This window comes from Drosophila ficusphila, unplaced genomic scaffold, assembly GCF_018152265.1.
Source record: "Drosophila ficusphila isolate 14025-0441.05 unplaced genomic scaffold, ASM1815226v1 contig_286, whole genome shotgun sequence".
In the NCBI taxonomy this organism is placed as follows: Eukaryota; Metazoa; Arthropoda; class Insecta; order Diptera; family Drosophilidae; genus Drosophila; species Drosophila ficusphila.
The window spans coordinates 8,163,017-8,184,408 of NW_025064189.1; the positions used below are offsets into that span (position 1 = coordinate 8,163,017).

The 21,392-nt window shown below is 39.8% G+C and overlaps 3 protein-coding genes across 3 annotated transcripts; 2 read left to right on the forward strand and 1 right to left on the reverse strand.

The window, feature by feature from the left end:
- Positions 1-126: 126 nt before the first annotated feature.
- Positions 127-1,792, reverse strand: LOC108100367 (vicilin-like seed storage protein At2g18540). The gene is made up of 3 exons (XM_043207816.1): positions 1,749-1,792; positions 924-1,632; positions 127-531 (listed from the first exon to the last, which is right to left on the reverse strand). Exons 2-3 carry the CDS (start codon positions 1,583-1,585, stop codon positions 204-206), a joined length of 990 nt encoding a protein of 329 aa, XP_043063751.1. The 5' UTR covers positions 1,586-1,632; positions 1,749-1,792; the 3' UTR covers positions 127-203.
- Positions 1,793-2,363: 571 nt separating this feature from the next.
- On the forward strand, positions 2,364-4,887 carry LOC108100227 (proton-coupled amino acid transporter-like protein CG1139). The gene is made up of 9 exons (XM_017204005.1): positions 2,364-2,534; positions 2,782-2,907; positions 2,972-3,122; positions 3,178-3,299; positions 3,665-3,891; positions 3,952-4,082; positions 4,146-4,324; positions 4,385-4,557; positions 4,623-4,887. The coding sequence occupies exons 1-9, from the start codon at positions 2,530-2,532 to the stop codon at positions 4,862-4,864; spliced, it is 1,356 nt and encodes a 451-aa protein (XP_017059494.1). The 5' UTR covers positions 2,364-2,529; the 3' UTR covers positions 4,865-4,887.
- A 5,537-nt stretch (positions 4,888-10,424) lies between these two features.
- On the forward strand, positions 10,425-11,399 carry LOC108100222. The gene is made up of 3 exons (XM_017203998.2): positions 10,425-10,706; positions 10,769-10,833; positions 10,893-11,399. The coding sequence occupies exons 1-3, from the start codon at positions 10,489-10,491 to the stop codon at positions 11,165-11,167; spliced, it is 558 nt and encodes a 185-aa protein (XP_017059487.1). The 5' UTR covers positions 10,425-10,488; the 3' UTR covers positions 11,168-11,399.
- Positions 11,400-21,392: the final 9,993 nt, after the last annotated feature.

Sequence of the window (21,392 nt, forward strand, 5' to 3'; positions counted from 1 at the left end):
AAAAAAAAACGAAATTAGTTGCATTAAATAAAATAGAAAATACTCAGTTGTTGAAGTAGTTGAGGTGCCACTAAAATTTATGAACGTTTCAAAAAGCTTTGGTGCTCTAAATATTTAAAATCTATATACTGTAAAAGAAATTTAATTATTGTTCAAAATGTACATTAATTGTATTAAGTTGCTGATCTGAAACTTGATATTTTCTATTTGTCATCCTTTTTATCTGAATCACATTTGGCTTTTTCGTCAGCCTCTTTGTTCTGTTTATCCTCACATTCTTTTTTTTCCAAAACATCCATACACTTTTGTTTTATTTCCGAAAACACACGAAGGACCGATTTTTCTTCATTTGACCTTGCATCCTTTTCTCTTGCTTTTTGACACTTTTCCTTCTCTGCTTCCCTTTCGCATTTTTTCTTTTGCTCTTGTTCCTCGCATTTTTTCTTAAATTCTTCTTTCTCTTTCTCAATCATCTTTTTTAGTTCTTCCTCCTCACACTTTTTCTTCATTGCTTCATCTTTCTCCTTCTTGCTTAGTTCCTCTTCTACACACTTCTTTATTGCTTCCTCCTCACACTTATTTTCTGGTTTTCCTTCCGCGGCAGCCATTTTTTTTAACTCATCTGCCATACATATCTTTAGTTCTTTTTCTTCGGAACACTCTTTTATCATTGCTTCCTCTTCTACTGCACACTTTTTCTTCTGTTCTTCTTCGTCCTGTTTTCTTGATTCTTCATCACACTTTTGTTTAGCCTCCGCTTCTCTTTTTTTCTTTTCTTCTTCACACTTTCTATTAGCCTCTTCGTTTTTTTTTTTTCCACTTCCTCGCTCGTTTTTCTACTTTCAGCTGCTTTTTTCTTCTTCTCTTCCTCCTCGTACTTCTTCCTGGACTCCTTGTCCTTCATCGCCCTTTTCTCTGCCAACCGTTTCTCCTCTTTGGCTTTAATGGCGGCTTCCTCTTCCTGGCACAAAGCACTTAACTCTTCATCGCTCATGTCCTCCAGGTTCTTTTGCTGTTCCTTCTTTTTAATGTCCTCCTCTTTTTTATTGCACCATTCTTTTAGTTCATCTTCGCTCATATCCTTAATGTTCTTCTCTTTTTCTGATGATTTGGCCTCTTCGATTTGCTTTGCCTGAGCTCCAAGAATTGCATCACATTCTTCTTCCAGTTTCTTCATGGTCTCCAGTTGGGCCTCTTCAGGAGCGGTCTTTTCGTCAGGTTCTATGGAGGCCTGAAGTCCTCCGTCCAAGCGACGTTCGTCGCGCAATTCTGTAGCCGTGCTCACCAGTTCCATAAACGAAAATCGATGGTAGCCAAAGTATTGAGCATTTTTGTAGCACAGGGCTTTTCCGGCTCCCGGTCCCAACTTCTCATCCGGTGAACTAAATTGGCGAAAGGACGAAGGACTTACGAATGCCGGAACATCCAACCCATCATGATCGACACTTTTTGGATTGTAACCCTCATCTGGAGGATCTTTCGGTGGGCGCGGCGTATTCGAGGGCTTGCTCTTTGGCTTCTTTTTATCACTCAGCCGACGAAGGATCAGGGGTTGAGTCAGAGGACGAAATAAAATTTTAGACATTTTCGAGTGTCCGTTTTACAATAGTGATTTATTGCTGGTTTATACTTCTAGAAGTGACAGGTAAAGTAGTTTTCTAAGGTTACTGAGTTACTAAACACATGTAAAAAAAATCAATCATACGCACTGAGTGCTCATTTGCTGTAAAATAATGTTTTTTACTCACTTTCATGCGATGTAAAAATTTTCGAATGTCACTTTTTCTAATGGTAATTTATTTTTAGTTTATTCTTCTATAAATGACAGGTAAAGTAGTTTTCTAAGGTTACTGAATGACTAAAGACATGTACAAAAAATAAATCATACGCACTGAGTGCTGATTTGCTGCAGAATAAAGTTTTTTACTCAATTTCATGTCATGTAAAAAATCAGAAAAGCTCACCACCAGCTGCGTGTAAAATTCGACTAACTGATAATATTTGGTGTCAAAAACCGTTCTGAGCTTTTGCTATAATATATTAGCTAAAGAGTTTGTTAATTATTGATTGTTGAACTTTTCGGGAGGTTCAAAAACGATCGCCAAACTGGTTAGGGCCATTATTCGTGAATATTTTTTTTAATCTTGTTGGAGGTCTTTGTTTATAATAAAAAGTGCACACAATATTTTGGCATACTTTGGCTTTGCTGCGTTCAGATTTCACAAACTCTCCTCGAAGAATTTTGATACGGTTGATTATCGTGCAATTATCTTTTTAAGATTATCAACAGGGTTTACGAACGAGAGGTGTTGAGCGGCTTCGACCGGGATACGAAATTTAGTATCCGTCCGACGGGCCTGGCATTCGGTTGATTCTTCAAAAAAGATCTCTTCCAGAAATCTGGTTACGCCAGGAATTCTTAATTCGCAATAATATCTTGTCTCTCGACTACTTAATTGCGTGTGATAAAAGATTTATACACCCGGACTCAAGTAGCTTTATCAAATACTCGGTCGCTACTTTATCGCAATGAAGTGAGTTGTCTTCGTGTTCTTCTGGTTTTGAGATTGTAAAAAAATTAGCTAACTGATGGGCAAACAAACGATGCATATGATGAGCCATTTACTAAAACCTGGTTGAAATGAATTATTTTCACGACATTTAATTTTGAAAAAGACTGTTTCCGAGAAACCTCCTTGGAGTTTATTGCTTTTATGGCCATAATCATTTATCAATCAATCAATTCAGTTCAAAAACAATTATTTATTGCTCTCTTGGCAGCGACGATATAAAAACTGTGGCGGTTTACCCAACAACATTGGAATTAACAACCCCAACAAAACCGGCTAATGGCAGCAACGACGATTACGATCCTCACCAGCACCGCAATGTGAAGAATCCCACTACGTAAGCAAAGACTTTCCACTACGGAGGGCCTTGTGGAATATTTCACTGGCTTATTTTCCCCTAGAAACTGGCAGACATTCGCCCACTTTCTGAAGGCTTCTGTGGGCACAGGTGTTTTGGCAATGCCCAGTGCCTTTGCGAATGCGGGGTACGTCAATGGCACAGTCCTCACTTTCATCATTGGGTCACTGGCCCTCTATTGCCTGCATATTTTGGTATTTATATTTACACGATTGTTTCTATTGCTATTATTAATATTTATTTTCACAGATCAGTTGCATGTACACCTTGTGCAATCGGCAACAGGTTCCCTATATCAGCTTTTCCGAGGCCATGAACCTGGGCCTCAAACAAGGTCCACCCTGGCTGCGTTGTTTAGCACCCATTGCTATGTAAGTAGTTCGGAAAAAAAATAACACTGACTTCTGTATATAAATTTTTCTATAATTGCAATCTGCCCGCTGGATTGATTATCTTTGTAAGTGGTCCTTAATGACTAGTTTATTAGGTAATACAAATCTTATCTTGTGCTTAATCAGTCATTTTCAATCACGAGCATATGCCTTACCATATTATATATCTTTACAACTTTTTCAATAACAAGTGTGTTTGTTTGTAAAAAATGTGGGACAAATCTTAATAGCTTAATTTTTATTAGAGTATCCCTTATCAAATCTATTTTAACAGAACCATTCTTAAAATAAATGTTGGTTAAAACTGAAAGTTATAAAGTCTGAAATTCTTGTATTCCTTTAAGACCCCTTGTAGATGGATTTCTGGCCTTCTATCATTTTGGAATCTGCTGTGTTTACGTGGTCTTCATAGCGGAAAGCATAAAGCAGTTGGTGGATGAGTATATCGTGGTTTGGGACGTCCGAATACACATGTGCATCATAATTGTGCCACTATTGCTGATATACAGCATTAGGAATCTAAAATTATTAGCGCCCTTTTCTAGTGCTGCTAATCTTCTGTTATTTGTGGGTGAGTTTATCCATTAACGAATAATGATTAATAAATTTTACAAATTTTATATTTATTTAGGCTTTGGCATCATTTTGTATTATATATTCGAGGACTTACCTCCTTTAAGTGAACGGGAACCCTTTGTGGCAGTCTCAAAATTGCCCACGTTCTTTGGCACAGTGCTTTTTGCATTGGAAGCAGTTGGTGTGGTACGTACTATTAATATTTAAATAGGAACATAAAAAATGTAGCTCAATTTTATTCTCTGAAAGATTTTAGCTATTGAAGAAAACATGGCCACGCCCAGGGATTTCGTAAAACCTTGTGGAATCATGAACGGTGGAATGTCGATAGTTCTGGGCTTATATATACTCCTCGGATTCTTTGGATATTGGAAGTATGGAGATGAGGCCTTGGGCAGTATAACACTCAATATTCCACAGTCTGATATGTAAGATTGAGTTACTTATTGATAACCCAGAGTTGCTGTAAATTTGGGATTCCGTTTCAGACTCGCTCAGGTGGTAAAGATCTTCTTCGCGATCACCACTTGGATTTCCTATGCCTTGCAGGGATATGTGACTGCCCACATCCTGTGGGGTAAATACTTGTCCAAGCGCTTCAAGGAATCCAGGCAAACACTTTATGAACTGATCTTTAGAGCCCTTATTGTGCTGCTCACTTGTGAGTTCTCTGTTCTTTAAATATAAAAATGTAAAACATTAAACATATATCTTCCTTACTTTCAGTTGCCTGTGCTATTGCCATTCCGGATCTATCGGTGTTCCTGTCCCTCGTCGGATCCTTCTGCCTGTCGATCCTGGGCCTGATCTTCCCGGCTTTACTCCAGATCTGCGTTCAATACTCCGAGGGCTACGGACCCATGCGGATAAAGCTGATCGTCAACCTGCTGCTGTTGTGTTTCGGAGTTTTTGGCGGGGTGGTGGGCACATATGTGAGCATTCTGGACATCATTGCGGTCTACAAATAAACTTCGAATTTAAGCTCGTTCAATAAACTTGGCATTTATTTACTTTTGATTTATTGCAATTGGTCCATAAACCCCCACACACAATGAATATTGTCGGTTTATGGCCGGCACATGCAAAGGCAAAACCGAAGACAAGCTGCCAAAGTAGACCAAATATTTTTAATTTTAATTAAAAGCTTAGCTCAGGTCTTGGCTCGGTTTGGGGAAAATGTGCGGGAAAATGGGGAAAATGCAACGCAGCCGAGCAAGCTGGCCAGTTGCAGCGAACTGTAATTAAATGCAACCGCAATTAACACAAAAGCGCCGCAGGTCAGCAAGCCAGACACAGAACAGAACTCGACTGCTGCCCCTTCCGCAATCCAGCTGCATTTTATTTACAATGTTTTGCTCACAGGTTACTGACAACGCTCCTCTGCATCCTGCATCCTTCCGATGCTCCCACCCCGCTCCCCAGGACCTCTCTGGCTGCTGGCTGTCTTTGGTCTGTGTGAAGGCCACAGAGAGCCAGCCGGACTGAGCCGCAATGACCGCCGGGCCCTAAGAAGCCAGAGGAAGCCGAATGGACAAATGCCGGGATGCCGGAACGAGAGCCATTCAAAGAGATTGGATAAAGTATCTTTAAGTTCTCGGATAAGTGGTTGCATCTGTCACCTTTAATGGGCAAACTAAAATAAACTTTAATAAGAAATGTCGTTTTATGAGTCCCCTTCACTGCGTTCAATTGATGATGAGTATTCAAAAGTATTCAAGCAAAAACATAAGGGCATAATTCACTTTCAAATGGATTTTAAATTAGATAAGCTTTGTTTCAATATTTTTCTTAGGCAACCCTCGCTTTTGTCTGCTGCCTTCCACATGCCGTCCCTAAAATGGTTTGAAATGTCGTTTGCTTTGTACGTTTAATTACTCTTTTGACGGAAATAACACAACATTCATGTATTTGAAATTGCCAGCAACAAACTGCAGCGGCGAGAGAGAAGGAAAAAGGAGGAAAGTGTTCAGAACTGCAACAGAAAACACCGGAAAATTTCGAAAGAAGGCAGATCTTGGGATGCGGGAAATTGAACGCGCTGCAAGTGAGCCAAAAATTGAGGACCCCTGAGTTTTGGCAAGAAATCGGGGACTTAAGTCAAAATTGGGACCTTCTCCTCGACGAACAACTTCAATTTATTTTTCTCGCAGCGAAACCCCTCATCAATTTTCCTAAGATCCTTTTTGCTTTGACGGAGCACACTAAATGACAAGTTGCGCTTGTTTATTTCTGTGTTTTCGTACATTTTCCCTCCACTGCTGGGGATTTTAATTATATTTGTGCAGGCAGGCAGTCAGCTTTTAGTGCCTTCCGGTCAGTTGAATCCGGGGGTCTGAGCAATTGAATTACGCACGATTCCAGGTGGGAGTACATATCGCTTTTCAGTCTAGTCCGAATGCGTAAAAGTTAATTAGGGAAAGTCATGAATAAATTGGCAATGAAAAACTTAATTTCCCACCAGCTCAATTATTCTGTTTATTTCTTTTTAGATCAAATGACCATCTTCAGGGTTATGTATTTATTTATATTATTTATTTACATGTTGATAAATGACTACTTTATTCAAGGTTCGAGTCTTATAATTTCCGTGTTTTATTATTTAATAATTATTTCTGAAAGGTTATACGCACTCTGCTGCACAAATAAAGTTTGTCCTGTTTTATTTTATTTGCTTTAAATACATTTAATTGTCGGTAGTTTGTCAGTTTGAATGTACGTATTTATGTGCGGCTAATCTTTTGGTTTTCCGTTTTCCGCATGACAGACAACCGGTGGTTGAGGTTTTGTATTTATTTCGCATTAAAGCCAGTATCATGGAAATAATCATAAAAAAATATTTATACAATATTTCAGGCTTGTGTCTGATATGCGAAGGATATTTGGAGTAAATAGCTCCTCCCTTTGGAATATAAACCGATGTTATTTTTAACTATTTCGTTAACATGCTTTGCTGCCATGTTTAAGCTCAACTTACATTTCAGAGCTTTTGCAACTCGAGTTTCCCTTATCCCAGGTATCTTTTCCACACAATATTTTCCATCGCCAGTCAGGTTTATTATCCACTTTTGAGCACAGCAAAGCCGGCTTATCACACATTCTATACAACACAGCACACATGCCCCAAGGAAGATTTCCGTGGCCGCAACTGCTTAATTTGCCTCGCATTCTTTCCCGTACAAATGATTAATTTTTATTCATTCAACTAATTTTTCTAGGGCTTACGTAGGAGTCATCATCTGGCTGCTGGCAATTTGTAGCAGCTATCGCAACATCTCTATCTCGGTGCACCCATAGACTCTTCAGCCTTAGTCTCTTGAAGAGTGTGAGTGTGTTTACCGCAGCAAAATGATTTATTTTACGCTACGCTAAACACACACGTACCTAGAACAACAAGATGGGGAAGGCAGGATCCAAGAGCACTGGGGGAAAATACAGACCGACTTTAGCTGTCAAATAAAAATTTGTGCAAAGGCTTTATTAAGTAAACTTACAGAAAGGCGATTGATTGCCTTGTTTGGATATTTTGCAATTCAATACATTTTTCCATTTAATTTTAATGGGTGCATTGTCATGGAACTTTAATTTTAAATAGCGCAATTAGTATTATAATGAACTATTTTTCCAGTGCATGGTTTCAGGAGTAGACCCTTCTTTTGCGGATTGGGGGAAAGCTGCAGAGCATTGGCAACAATAGCGACAAGCGACGCATTGTTACTGCGGCCGGGGCTTTTCGGTTCGGTTTTCGCACTGAGGTTTTCTGTATTTATTTAAGCCCAAACATTTTGTACATTTCATGCAGCCAGACAGCAACTCCGCCGGGGGTTTTGTAACCAAAGGGGGGGCGGTAACAGCATTTGCTATGAATAAATAACGAACGAATGAATGAAGGAATGGATGAATGAATGAATGGCTGGCTGCTTGGATGGTTGGATGGCTGGAAGGATGCATGGATGGATGGGTGACGACATAGCCAGCGACGTGTCTCAGCTTGTGATTTATGTTCCGAATGCATGGAACTATAATAATCACATAGGGGCGAAAGGGGTGAACCGTGTCCTTTCTCCAGGGACCCTGCTCATTGATTGTTGGCTAATACGGCCTTGTACCTGAGAGGTCCCACGGAACTTGGGCCACTTTCTCACCCATTCGCTGCACATAAAGGGTAAAAAAGCTGTCTGGAAAAAAGGGATCATTGTTATGTATGCCACATTTTCCTGCAAAAACCTCACTTAGGGCTGATAAACACGTGTAAAAAAACCACAGTATTATCGGGGATTAAAAACATATTTGTGAGAAAACTACAAATAATAAAATGTAAGAACAAAGTCTTAGTTTAGCCAAAAGAAAACATTTATATGTTTGTAAAATAAGTTAGTAACAAAAACAAAAATAATATTATATTAATAAATCTTGTACACGAATTTTAATTGTTGTGAAAGAACTCTTCAATTTAGGAATAACTTAGTTGTTGGACTTAAAAACCCTTTTAAATTCGAAAGGCCCCAAAGAGGTTAAGAAAGTAAGTTAAAGTGTATGTGAAATACGAACCACCAGCTGGCTAGACAGATTTTTTGTTTTGCGGCTCAGTCGCTGCAGGTGCGTTAAACATTTATGAGCAGCCGAAGCGCAGATTTTAATAGCGATAGAGGGCGGGGGGATGAATAACGGCGGAGATAAGGGTAGCGGCACCGCAGAAATGATTATGAATGCCCCATGTTATGCATAATTCATGATGTTAAAGTGACCCCATTGCGTATACGCAATAATCATACGCCATGTGGCACACGGCAGCAGCCACGAATCGGCTTTATTAGGCACTTGAGTTTTGTGTTTGAGCGAATACCCAAGGGCGGGTACATGGGTTTAAAGGATGGAAATCAATCGCTGATTAGAAGGCGGAGTCTGCAATGACCTTGGGTCCGGCTCTCGGGAGGCATAATTCTATATATCCGACCCTAATTGGGTGTGCGCTTTCATTTCCTGCAACTAATTTGTGTGCGTTCGGGTGAATTAGTTCTTGCTCCCTGCACCGTCAAGTGCTCAACTGACAGCCACTGACAGTTATCGTCTTCATCGGCAGACAAACAAACATCATCACGGGGAGGAGTGCCCACCCCCGTCCCGATCTATGTATATATATAAGCTTGTCGTATATATAGATACCCCGCTGACGATGAGCAACTGTCATGTCATGAGCTCGCTGAGCTCGCACTTGGCATGTCAATGCTCTGCTTCCTGGCCCAAACCCTCTTCTTCGCACAGCAGCCAACCTTCAACCTGCCGTCCGTGTCTCCTCCCCCTCCCTCCCCTCTCCCCTAGCCACCGATGCCCCCCTCTTAGAGCCATAATTTATGCCGCATGTTTGCCATAACTCAATGGCTGCGCGACTGCGGCGAGCTGAGAATTTCACAGAAGAAACGACAGTTGTGCAGATGAAAAAACTGAAGGGATTTCAGACTAAATTATCTGTATTATTTATAAGGAAAACCACAATTTATGGACGCCATGGTTACTTAATTAAAAATTATTAATAAATATTTAGGAGATCAAGAAAGAACTCTATATAACAACACACAATTTTATATAGTTCTGAAACTCCTTAGTTTCTTCTTGTTTTAATTTTGTGATTACATTTTTTCTTCAAGTGTTTCGGGACCTTCAACTGTGTAAGCGCGCGGCTGATGAAGTCCAATCGATAAATGCGATTCCCTGGCTTGAGCTTTCCATCGCCCTCCGCATTCTGGGGTTCGTTTTTGTCGCCGATTGAGCGAACAATTGCTAGATGGCGGCCAAGATGAATTGCCTGCAATTGCGCGCATTGCTAACCATTTGTTAGCCAACAAGAACAGCAAGGAGGTTGTGACTTTAGAGCCGGGCTCAGGCAGCACTTGGCAGTTTCAGAGCCTGTTTCAGATAAGGGCCAAGGCAGTTAGCGATGCCATCGGACAAATAGCATATATAATGACACACTCTCCCCCTAGGAAAGCCCATTAATAATTATGGTTATGGCCTTTTTTTTGGCCAGTGCAAATGTTAATGGCCTTTTGCTGCCTGGTTCAAATCGATTTTCAGGCAGTGCATTTGGCCCCTTTTCCCTTTCTATATTCTTGCTCTTGTAAATTGCAGAATACACTCCCATATGGAATGAACCACAGGCCACTAATTAGCCAGAAAACATTGTCATAGCTTTTGGCATATGCCTGAGTAGCGAAATGCATAAAACTATCCATATGTACACATATATTTCAGTGCCTGTAAGCCAAAAGCCGTGCTAATTCCACCCCCTACATGTGTAATTCATTAGGCCCATTTGGGTAACTGGGCTAAAAAAGCTAATATCGGGGATAATGGAAACTGTCTGAACATAATTTTAACATAAATCAAATACAACTAAAAAAGTGTCTGGTCTAAAAGTGTTTGTTGGGTAATTATAGAAGAACCACAGAAAGCAATGTTATTGGAAATGGATATTTCAATATTAGTTTTATTGGTAGTTTGTTTTTACAATTTGTTGTAGGATTATCTGGGTTTAATGTCAACACTAGTAGCTTTAAAAATTTGAAAAGTTCTAGAACAAATTTCTATAGTTGAAATGTTAAAAGTATATATATTAACCATTATTGTATTTGTCCTTTGCACCATTACAATCGGAAGACAGGTGTCTGAACTCAACTCAAGATGTATCGACTGTAGTTTTATTTCCGCATTGAATGCCAACCTATCCTGCAATATAAGTACGACTGGACATGATTGTGTGACAAACATTTTTTCAAAAGATGGGTTCGAAAGTAATGTTAAGGACCTGTACGAGTAAGTAGAAAAGAAATAGAGATTCGTTTTCCGAATATGATTACCCAGAATGGTTTGCACAGGGGTTCAATTTCTGAGTACAATTCTCCCTTTGAAACCTGTGTACCAGACGACATGGACTTAAAAAGTATTAGGATTAAATGATATAATTAAGTTAAGTATTTTATCGAAAACTATTAATAATAGCTGGGGATGGGGACTTTGGATGCTGCGTTTGGTCTCCCCAAACTGGTTGCAATTTTGTACGTGCGAGAGGGGTTCCTGAGACGTGGTCTTTCCTTGGATGCATGGCCTGCATTTCGCCTGAAAGGACGAAAGACATGATCTTGCCCAGCCACTGTCCTTGCAACGAGTCGAATGGTGGTTCCACAAGAAATCCAGAGCGTGGTAAACGGCTAATGTACTCCATAATTATATATTTTGCTCTTGGGGTGAAGTATCTTCGATACTATTCAAACTAAAGCTTGTATATCAACGATCACTCCTTCATATATAATTTTTAGTTTGAAAGATACTTTACCACAAGTGTAAATAATCTGATTATCTGCTATTTTAAAGCAATGTTTAATTGCTGAGAGATATTTTCCGCGTTCGTGCCGAAATACCAAATTTGTAGTAAAATGAGAAATATTTATTTGTTTGCTTCTCCTATAAATGTGCACACTAATTGAATAAAGTGTAATTGTTTTTGCATTTGCGGTTTGGAATCGTGTGTGTTGAATTAAAACTGGATTTTTGTGGAAACAGAGGGTTTATTTTTCCCGGCGGCAGCGGAAAATGGTTTCAGGCAAAATAGCGACCACAGTCAATGAAGTGTAGTGAGTTATTTGGTGGGGCAATTTTTCCGAATGGGCCATGATAAACTCTCGCATTTTATTGCAGGTCAAATCCCCGCACAAATCTATGAGGAATCTCCTAAATTTCACCCCTATTTGTCTCCGCTCGTCCCAACAAATAAGTGTTTCCCTTAGACCAGCCTCGAGTCGGAGTGCTGTTGTTATGTTTTTGTAGTTTTATTTGGCATAAAGCCAAAGATAAATGGCGAATTCCAAATGCCAACAGAAGTATAACCAAGCAGGAAGGTCAACCGGCCAAGGGGCTGGGGTCACACACACCAGGACCGAAGCAAATCTAGCTGGGATCCCCCTCCACGCCCATTTCGCCCCCCTTCCAGTTGGAGGGTCGGATTTATGTGCGCACAAAAGTTAAACAGCGCGCAACGGAAGTGCGACAACGACAACGACAACAGACGCAGCCGGAGATATGGTAACAAGGATCGGGGAAGAGGGTTACGCCAGCAGGATCTGGACAATCAGGAAGCAAGCCCGGCACTGCAATTTCTCCATCTGCTGAAATCCCCGCATCCTCTACGTGCTCTCATTATCATTATAAGTATATCAAAGCACCAAACTAAAAGAGGAAAAAGTAGAAAAAAGTCAAGAGAAATTCGTAGGGGAAAATAAAGATGAAGGATGAATACTCTAAGGGACAAACCAAATTTGTAGTTCTGCTTAAAAAATGTTAATATTATTTAATTTAGCTTAATGAGATGGTTTGCAATAATTGCTTAAAATTAAAGATTCTTTACAATTGACAAATAATAAGTGTATATAACTTGAAATAAAAATACGCCTCGGGTGATATTCCACTTAAAAATGCGAATGGAAAAGCACAAATGAATGAGTAATTATAGCCCAAAGCAATTCCAGTTCTGCACTTCCTCCTCGTTTAGCCAAATAAAATGCCAGACAGATACGGCGTAATCCGTAATCCGTAATCCGGATAACCCCGCATACCCTCAATCTGCCGTAAAGTGTGTCAACTAGTTTCATCTCGCCTTGAGCGACGCAAAGTCGGAGGCATCAGTTTCGTCCTGGGACTGGGACTGGGACCTCACTAACGGCATTACCTGATATGTGAGGTGCTCGAAGGAAAAAAAACGGAGAAGAAAAATTTGCGAACATTTTCGCCGTTGTTCTCCACGTTTTTTTCGCTCGTTTTTCTTTGTTTTTATAGCCAGAGCCAACTTCCGCTGCCTGTTGACATATTTCCACTTCATTGGAACTAACAGAGTCAAATGAAGAGGCAGCCGCGAGGCGAGATGGGCTGGATTCTAGCCGTTTTCTGATCCAAACACCTGGGGACTCGTTCAACCGAGGCGCAGCAGGTCGGAAAATAGAAGGCCGGCAATGAAGACGGGCGGAAGCATTGGATACACGGCTCGGCGCTCGCACTAACGACAAATATTTGACACATGGGCAAAAGGAACGGAAGGGGTGCACTTGAAAATGTTTGAAAGCTTCAAATCTTCTAAATAAAAAATACATTAGTTATTTCATTAAAAATCTAGAGTGCTTACCCAATATTCTGTAGGTGTAATAAAGAATAATCGTAAGACTCTGTAAAAACATTAAGAAAGTTTAATGAATGATCTAATGATGATATAAATTTAAAGACACTTAATATAAAATTAAAGCACTCATTATTGAATGAACATTTAATGCTTGCTTCGTATGAATATTTTTTCCAAGTGTAGAAAAGCGGTGTTGGAACGCGAAGGCGTAGGCTAAAATATGCCAGACATGTGCCAGGACACGCGTACCAGGATGTGCGTGTTGCGGCTGGGGATCTATGGCTCCCCCTTGTCCGTCCGCCTCCACGTCCCTCGGTTGCCCACACCCCAATCGCAGACCCTTGTGCCTTTATTTTTTTTGCACATTTTAATTTGTGTCAAATTGTTGCTAAAATGCAAAACGCATTGTGCGCCAGGAGACATCTCAACCCATTCGGGGCATTCCATTACCAGCTCCTTCTCAATGTCCTTATTCTGCGCTGCCTCTACGTTTGCTGCTCCTTCAGCCGGCTCCTTATTTTTATTTTCATTTTCTTTTTGTTGCCTTGTTAACACAGTTTTGTGCTTTTGTTTTCATGTGTGTGTGTGTCTGTGAAGGTTTGTTGTTTTATTTTCCTCTTATTGTGGCATAACAAAAACACGGCCAAACAAAGGGGGAAATGGCGAAGAGCTGGCAGAGAAAGTGGGGTGAAAGGTTTGAAGGAAAAGCGGCGAGGAAAGAGGATTGCAGCTGCTGCAATGTCTCCATGTTGCAAAAGCACAACAATAAAATGTTGTTACAAATTCATTACCGAAGGCGTTAAATTTGACACAGTTTTGCATGAAACACAGCGGAGGAGAAGAAAGGGAAGAATTCAGGACGAGGGGCACCAAGGACGAACAGGACATGCAACAAAGGAAAACAGTTTGATAGGGGCAAGGAAGTGCAATTAAATTGTTTTTATTTCCTCGCCACTCGAAAGAGCAAACTTCGAATTAAAATCAACAGAAGATGGATTATGTTTTCTTGAGAACTCTTTAAATTATTTAAAATTATATTCTCGAGGAACATTATCTTGAATATTATGTGCCTAATTCTTTAGAATAACAAACCTTTAACCCCACACTACCTCTGGCTTTTCTTTTCAAAATTTTCCGCTTACGACATGTTTATGATATTCTACGATTTTATTATCATTTCCATTATTCAAATACACTTTATTGAGGATGTAGCCGAATAATTCTGTGACACATTTTATAACTTGCAGAGGCGTTAACAAAAAAGGATTATTATCCGTGACATCTCAGCTAACACGATTCGTTTGGTACTTTGCATCTAAATCGAAATTACAGGCACACGCATGCATGAGCAGGACGGCAGGCGGTCTGTGAAAGAGAGGGGCGTATGGAGATCGAAAGAGAGGGGAGACACCCATAAAGTATGCAGAGGGCGTCACTTCCGCTTACTGTTCATTGCTCTTTGAAAGGAACTGTATCTCTCTCTTTCTAACAGCATACACCCATATCTTTTGCCCACCATTTATAAACAGAATTTATATTCTACATTTTGTTGGCCTTTGTTGCCTTCGCCTTTTGTTGGGCGGCATTAACCTTAGGGTTTAATTTGTTTCGACTTCCGTTCGGCTGCTGGCAAATATGGGAATTACTCGAATTGCGATTTCCGCTGATTTTCCACTGCCTGTGGCTTTATTTGAAGAGATTTCCTCCCGTTAAGTGCAAAGTTTAGCCTTAAAGTTGCAAATTATCTCTTCATTTGGGGGTTTTTTTGTTTAAATTTGTACAATCCGAACGAATTTGAATCTAATTGCAATTAATCACTGTCTTTAGAATGTGACATTTTTTTTGTTGCACGCTTGGACAATTGTTGATCGAATCGCATATTCAAACAGGAGCAGCTTGCTCTCCAGTGTTTGCTCAGCTGTGAAAATGACACGAAAAATGCTGGAACAATGAAAGAAAACACACAAATGGGCGAATTCTATTCGCATTTAACCTTTGGCAGCCATTACCAACTGGCGGCCACCAAATGGACAATATCGATTGACCCCGTTTCCGATTTCGATTGCAATTCGTTTCAGTTTCATGCACTTTGCACCCTGCACTGCTGCCCGCCCCATGTTGCCCCCTAATGCCCAGAATTCAATGGCAAGCGAGCAAAGAAAACATAATTTACTTCCGCTTGAACGGATTGACTTTGAATTTCATTTAGAGCCGGACCCCAGAACCCAAACTCACTTCTACTTCCTGCTGTTTTCCAGCCAGCTGCTGACCAAGCTTAAATGCGGCTCATTTATCAATAGCTGCTTAGCATGGAAACAGAACGACGTAGAAAGGACACACGAAGAAACTCCTGGAACCCTTTTAATTTGAGTTTAAATACCTCTATTATTAAATATTGATTTTTAGTACATGTCCTTATATAATTATTTTTACAATTTCTGCTTTATAGTACATTTTATTTAGGGATTGAGGTCCTACGGTTCTTTTTTAGTGTACATTGCCACTTATCAACCAGTTGCTGGCCAGCTTCCCACTGCTAAATGAACAAGGAGGTGGAACGAGGTCAACAGCAAGTCTCTGTTTCTCAGCTGCAGTTTCCGATTTCCGCTGGCGCACTTCAAAAATTGACTTTTACAAGAAAACAATTGCAGCAGCGCTGATAAGTGGCCGAGAGCAATGGACAGCCGATGTCCGCGTCTGCCAATAGTCAACATACCATTGCCCGCAGGCCACCAACGCCACCATCGCCATCGACTCCTTATCCTTGTCGTTTTCGATTTCGTCCTGCAAGTCGCAGCTGTCGAGCTGTGGGGAGCAAAAGATGGAGGAAAAACAAAGGCGAATGAAATCAATTCTTTATTGCATCGAACGTTCAATGCACTTGCCAGACTTACGCTGTATAATTTTCAACGGAATTTTTTAATATTACCTAAAACCCAATCTTGGCCATTTGAGCTAAATTAAATCAATTTAAACTAAAAATAAATTAATGCCACACTTAACTTCAAAACGATCAAACTCACCACAGCAACTGCTTTGCTTACATCTTTCCTACCCGTGGTGAGTTTATTGATTACCGATACCATTCCGTCAATCGATTATTATGGAAAGTCGCCTCGCAAATAATGTGCAATTAGCAAATAAAGTGAAAGTTTATGTGTTTCGAGTGTGTAAGTTCGCAGTGTATGAGTGATAAGTGTTTTTTGAGTTAAAATCTCCATTGGTATTGCGGTTAAGTGGATTTTCTTGTTGCTGAACACAAAAAACTTTTGCTGGCGCGGCAACTTGTGCTTTTTTCTTGTGTTCCAACTGCCATTTGTTTTTTGAAGTCCAGCCAATATGATTTCCCACCGCAGAAGTCAGTTTGTCCAGTTGCAGGTATGTGCAATTCAATATTATTCCAATATTTTCATTGGGAAATGGTTTTTACACAGCAAATACGCCTTAATTATAAGTACACACACACACCGGCAAACTAGCCAAATGCAGAGACACACACACACAGGTGGTTCTGCACAGAAGCAGTTCAGATAGTAAAGAGAAAAATAAGGACTTTTCAGTGCTATTTAAATGCTATAAATATTTATGATCATGGCTTAGGGGGGACTTTCGGTTTATTTTGTCGAGTTAGTAAAAAGCAACGACTGTTTCTTAAAATAAATTGATATAAACTAGTAATAGATTTGTTATGCTATAACCAATGTCACCAATTTCGTGACCATATGTGTAAGCTACCGTTTTCGAAATGGCTTCTACCGTGGGTGTGGGGGAAGGTGGATGCCTACTCTGTTCATCTTCATCCTGCATTGGCATGCACGTGCCCATGCAAGTTTCATTTGGCAATTTGTTATTGAAATATTTGGTACAACTAATGAATTGAAGAACAAACTGTGAACAAACGATTCAAATTGGAAGAAATGGGAGGTATCAAATCCCTTTTAGGTCCCAGTTAACAAGGCCAGTTTGTCTGGCTTTTCAGTTATGTAGGTAATAGCCCTCAATATTTAATGACAATTTATATTGTTTGTTCTGTCGTGTAACATTCTAACCAGATAGCCAAGAAAGACTCCTTTGTGTGTACATATATCTATTTTGGATATGCTGCATCAATTAAAGGTAATTCATTCATGTGAATATTGTATGACACAGCCTTGCAAGGAGGCGATGGCGCCCACTGATGTCTCTGTTTTCCTGTCTGCGAATGTTGGCAAGCAATCGATAGCTCCTAGTTTCTAGAAAAACACTTTCAAAAACTTTAAACATTGTTCTAAGACTGATGATCCAAACTAGTTTACTTAAATTATAATATATTTAAGTTTGTAAAATTTGAATTTATAATATAATTTTTTAAAACAAATTTTTTAAAATGCAATTTAAAAGCGCATTATGATTTTGTTTATCAGTCAGGATACATTTGCCTAAAAAATATGCACACTAATATGTTCATATATATTTGTTTACTCTTTTAAGTTCAACGTTAATAAGAAAGTGCATATTTATTTTCTGTGTATGCAAAGTTTTCAAATGTCGCCCCAGGGAATGGGGCACTGAATGTTGGGCGGTGAAGCAAAACCCATTAGCCCACGGCTGCGTGTGCTCCTCATGCTCCTGCCAAACTCCAAGGCGGGTAAAATGTAAATGTGCATCTTAATGCAGATGTAAGCATTTCGCACCTGACGTAGGCTTATCTTGTCCAGTTGATAATTTGCCAAGATTGTCCCAGGGAAAGGCATAATTTGCCCCGAAGATTATTGTTTAGCCCATCGTGTGTGCCTTGATATGGTGATATGGTTTCCAGTCAAGATGGGACTTAGTTTGCAGCAATAATTGTCTCAGGAATATGGCATCAATGAAACTAAGATCCATGTGTTAAACAAAAGTAATCTAATTAGCAGACACAACTCCAAACAGCATGTGATGAGATTAAATTGAAACAATGCAGGGAAAATTATCTTGGATTTGAAACTTATACTAAATTTAAAGATTAAGTTTGCTATATAAAATATCTATACAAAATGATACCCAACAAAATGTAACAATCGAGGGTTCGATTTAAGGTAAGAACCAGAAATTTTGAATTGTACATATAATATTTCTTAAAATTAGGAATCACATTTTTAAACATTTTGATTTTACTTCAACTGGTTCATTGCCCTTCAAGTTTGCCCCAAGTTTGCCTGTACATTATTTGAAACTTTGTTTTGTTCTATTACGAAATATGTGTTTAGTATACAGGTACAGGTGCAGGTATGTGTACCACCTGCTTGTACGCCCGGGGACAGGCATTTGAGGTCACGTCGCTCTGGCTTCTCTGACAATTTCTAATAAAATCAGAAGCTTCAAAAGCGCCCACGCTCAATATCCGAAACAGGCATAAAAACAAATACAGGAATGTGAAATCTGCGAGTGACCCAGCTGCGACATGGACACACTGCCAGAACAACTTGCAAAATAAATAAAACTCGGCGCTTGTAATATACTCACCAGTGATGAAGGTATAGCAGTATATATCCTGGTTTTCTTCATAAAGTTTAGCTTTTATTAAATATATATATATTCAAATTCCTATAATTTCAACTCAAAATAAAATATTTTTTAAGGTTAAGCATATCGTATAAGTACTTTTATAAAATTCTGTGTCTTTCGCATCACTGCTACTCACTACAGTAGCAGCTGAAACTTGTGCTAACCTGGCGCTTTTCCTACCTGGGTCGCCTGTCTCCTGCCAACTACGTGGAAATTCGCAAAATATTTGCATGCAAACTTTAGTCATAATTTCAGTTTGAAGAAGGGAGTATGAGGAATTGGGGGCTTCGGTCTAGTAGCCACTTCTCCGTTTCTATCATGTTCGTGTTTGCTGTGCCTGAGAAAGTTTGCGATTCCTTTTGGTTTTGGTGCGCCTGCGGCACCGGCTTCACTTTCATCATTGCTCGCATTGCCTACTTTTGACTTTCTAACTGGTATATTGATTTTTTTGAGCGTAGTTTCCGCATCCCGTATTCAGCCATTTTCTGGCACGTTTTTTATATGTTGAGAGCGACCGGAGAGGTTGAAAGCTGGCATTCAAAAACTGGTAACCGAAACTATGCGGGACCAAATAAAAATTTGAGTAAGCCAAACGCGATATAGAACTGCGAAATCTACCGTCTCTGGATGCTCTTGGGAAGTGTTTCCTTTGACATGCAAATATAAAATATTTTTGTGTGAGTACTTCTTAAAAACATACCCCAGATATTCCCTCAGACTCATGATATTAATACCTAAAAACTTTTGGCAAACTTTTTAGTAATTGTAATCGACCCATCTCAAGTGCAGTATACTTTTAGGTCTCCATTGGCGTGTAAAGCACGTTTTTTTTGTTGGGACTTGTGGCGCACTTTTCGGTTAACATGAAAGCTGGCATTTGTTAGCCATAAATGTTTGTGGCCTAGTCATGTTTGAATGTTTGAATACGCTGGCCACAACAGCCGAATGGATATAGAATTATAAATAAACTCGAAGCACACTTTTGGGCATTTACACTCCAGTAAACAGGTGCACACACACCTGGAAAGTCGGCACTTCTGAAACAGTTTTGGCCGCAAGAGCCATAATTTTTTGGTTACTTTCCATACAGTGCGTTTTCCCGTCTCCCATCCGCTTGCCCTTTTCCACCACTAAAAGCACTCAGGGCTCGGCCATTAAGAGATGCACTTCTGGAACACAATTTTAAACTGCATCGCACCCGAAGTCCTCTGCCCGGCTCGCCCTTCCCGCCATCCACTTAAACTGCATGGTCTCTTTCTTTTTTTTTCGGGAATCGGACACACTGAAATTTGGGTGACCTTGCGGCCTGGTGGGAGGTGAATGGTTCTTTAAGGAAGTTGGCCCCATTCAAAATGTGTGTGTGCGTCCCTCTGGGCTTTAGGGCATTTACACGCTAAGAAAAAACAAATTTCCGTGGTAGGTTATTTAGTAGCTATATCTTGTTAAGTTACCAAATGCTAAATACTTTATTAATGCATTCAATTTATGTTAAACATTACTTCATTGCTTAGATGTTGCCAAAGAGCTTATCGATCCTCGGCTAACTTTGTTTCAGTGCACCTCAACCCTCAACATTTTGCGTTTCAAAAAAGGAGTACCTGGGGCTTTTCAGGTTGCTGAAGACACGCCTCCTAGCGAACTCAACTAGGGCCAACAGCAGACTGAAGAAGAAACTAGAGTTTTTTTGGCACGCACTTCTGGATGCAGGCTTAAACTGGGAGGAGCTTATGGAGCGAGGGGTTAGGACTCAGGGGTTCGTTTCTAGCGTTTGTGGTCAGGTTGAGTGTTTGGGCTTTGTTTCGGTTTTGTTTTTGGTTTTGTTTTGCACTTGCGTTTGACATGCATTGACTATGCATAGACCCCTTTTTTACCATTTCCCCTTTATATTTGGCGCCTCGGCGACGAAGCAAAGGTTCTCGAGATGGCAATCTTTATGATCTTTGGCCGGGTGCCAGAGGAAGAAGCGGGAAAAGTGGAAAAACCCCAAGTACACTTGTAATTCGAAAATGCAAAATGCAAATCGTGGCTAGGCAGAGCACTCCCTTTGAGTCGTTTTACTTTGTGTAATTGCATGTAACAGGCAATAGAATTATGCAACTTGCAAGGCATTTGCATTAGGGGATTATCCTTCACATTAAAGCTGATTTTTACGTAAACTGCTTCACGAGATTTTTATGGGCAAAGCATTTCATAGAATGAATGTACTAAAATAACACGATGCTTCTTTAAATAAGTTGAAATCTTCTCAACGAATTTTGTTTATCAAATTGACATCTTATATAGCAAAGTTTATTTCCTTCCAATTTTTTAATCGACTGACATTATTTATCGGCAATTGGAAACATGTTAAATATTCAATTAGGCTTAAATAATGATGTGACTTATCATACTAGACAAAATTGGCTAATAACTTTGGACTTTACTTTGGGATTTCATCTTCAATTTCTTCTTCGACTGTCATTTATTGCTGGGGACTTTCCTTATTGAGCAAACTGTGTCAGCACTTGAAACCCTTTTTGTTTGCCCATTTATGTTTCGCTGTGTGTGCCCAGACCAGCTAACACATACAGAAAGTTGGCCCGAAAAGCGCCGCTGAAAGTCGCTGTGTCTGTGCGTTAAACACATTTTCGAATTCATGCGAAAAGTTTCCCTGTTTCACTTGCGCATGTTTTTCTTTTCGTTACTTTTTTTCGGAGGAAATAAAAGTTTTTATCAGCCGTGTGCATGACTGGGAATGAATGTCACGGCTTGTTATCGCTAGAAATACGCATAATCATAATCATAAAATTGATTTAACTAATCAAACA

What these genes read in the sequence shown, in the direction of transcription:
- LOC108100367 (XM_043207816.1), bottom strand. Translation starts at nt 1,585, where the DNA reads ATGTCTAAAATTTTATTTCGTCCTCTGACTCAACCCCTGATCCTTCGT. An exon ending in AAAGCCAAAGAGGAGAAACG is followed by an intron (nt 532 to 923) that starts GTTGGCAGAGAA and finishes AGAGGAACTAAG; the next exon opens with CAAGAAGGAGAAAGATGAAG.
- LOC108100227 (XM_017204005.1), top strand. An exon ending in AATGTGAAGAATCCCACTAC is followed by an intron (nt 2,908 to 2,971) that starts GTAAGCAAAGAC and finishes ATTTTCCCCTAG; the next exon opens with AAACTGGCAGACATTCGCCC. An exon ending in CCTTATTGTGCTGCTCACTT is followed by an intron (nt 4,558 to 4,622) that starts GTGAGTTCTCTG and finishes CCTTACTTTCAG; the next exon opens with TTGCCTGTGCTATTGCCATT.
- LOC108100222 (XM_017203998.2), top strand. Translation starts at nt 10,489, where the DNA reads ATGTTAAAAGTATATATATTAACCATTATTGTATTTGTCCTTTGCACC. An exon ending in AATGTTAAGGACCTGTACGA is followed by an intron (nt 10,707 to 10,768) that starts GTAAGTAGAAAA and finishes TGGTTTGCACAG; the next exon opens with GGGTTCAATTTCTGAGTACA. An exon ending in AGACGACATGGACTTAAAAA is followed by an intron (nt 10,834 to 10,892) that starts GTATTAGGATTA and finishes TATTAATAATAG; the next exon opens with CTGGGGATGGGGACTTTGGA.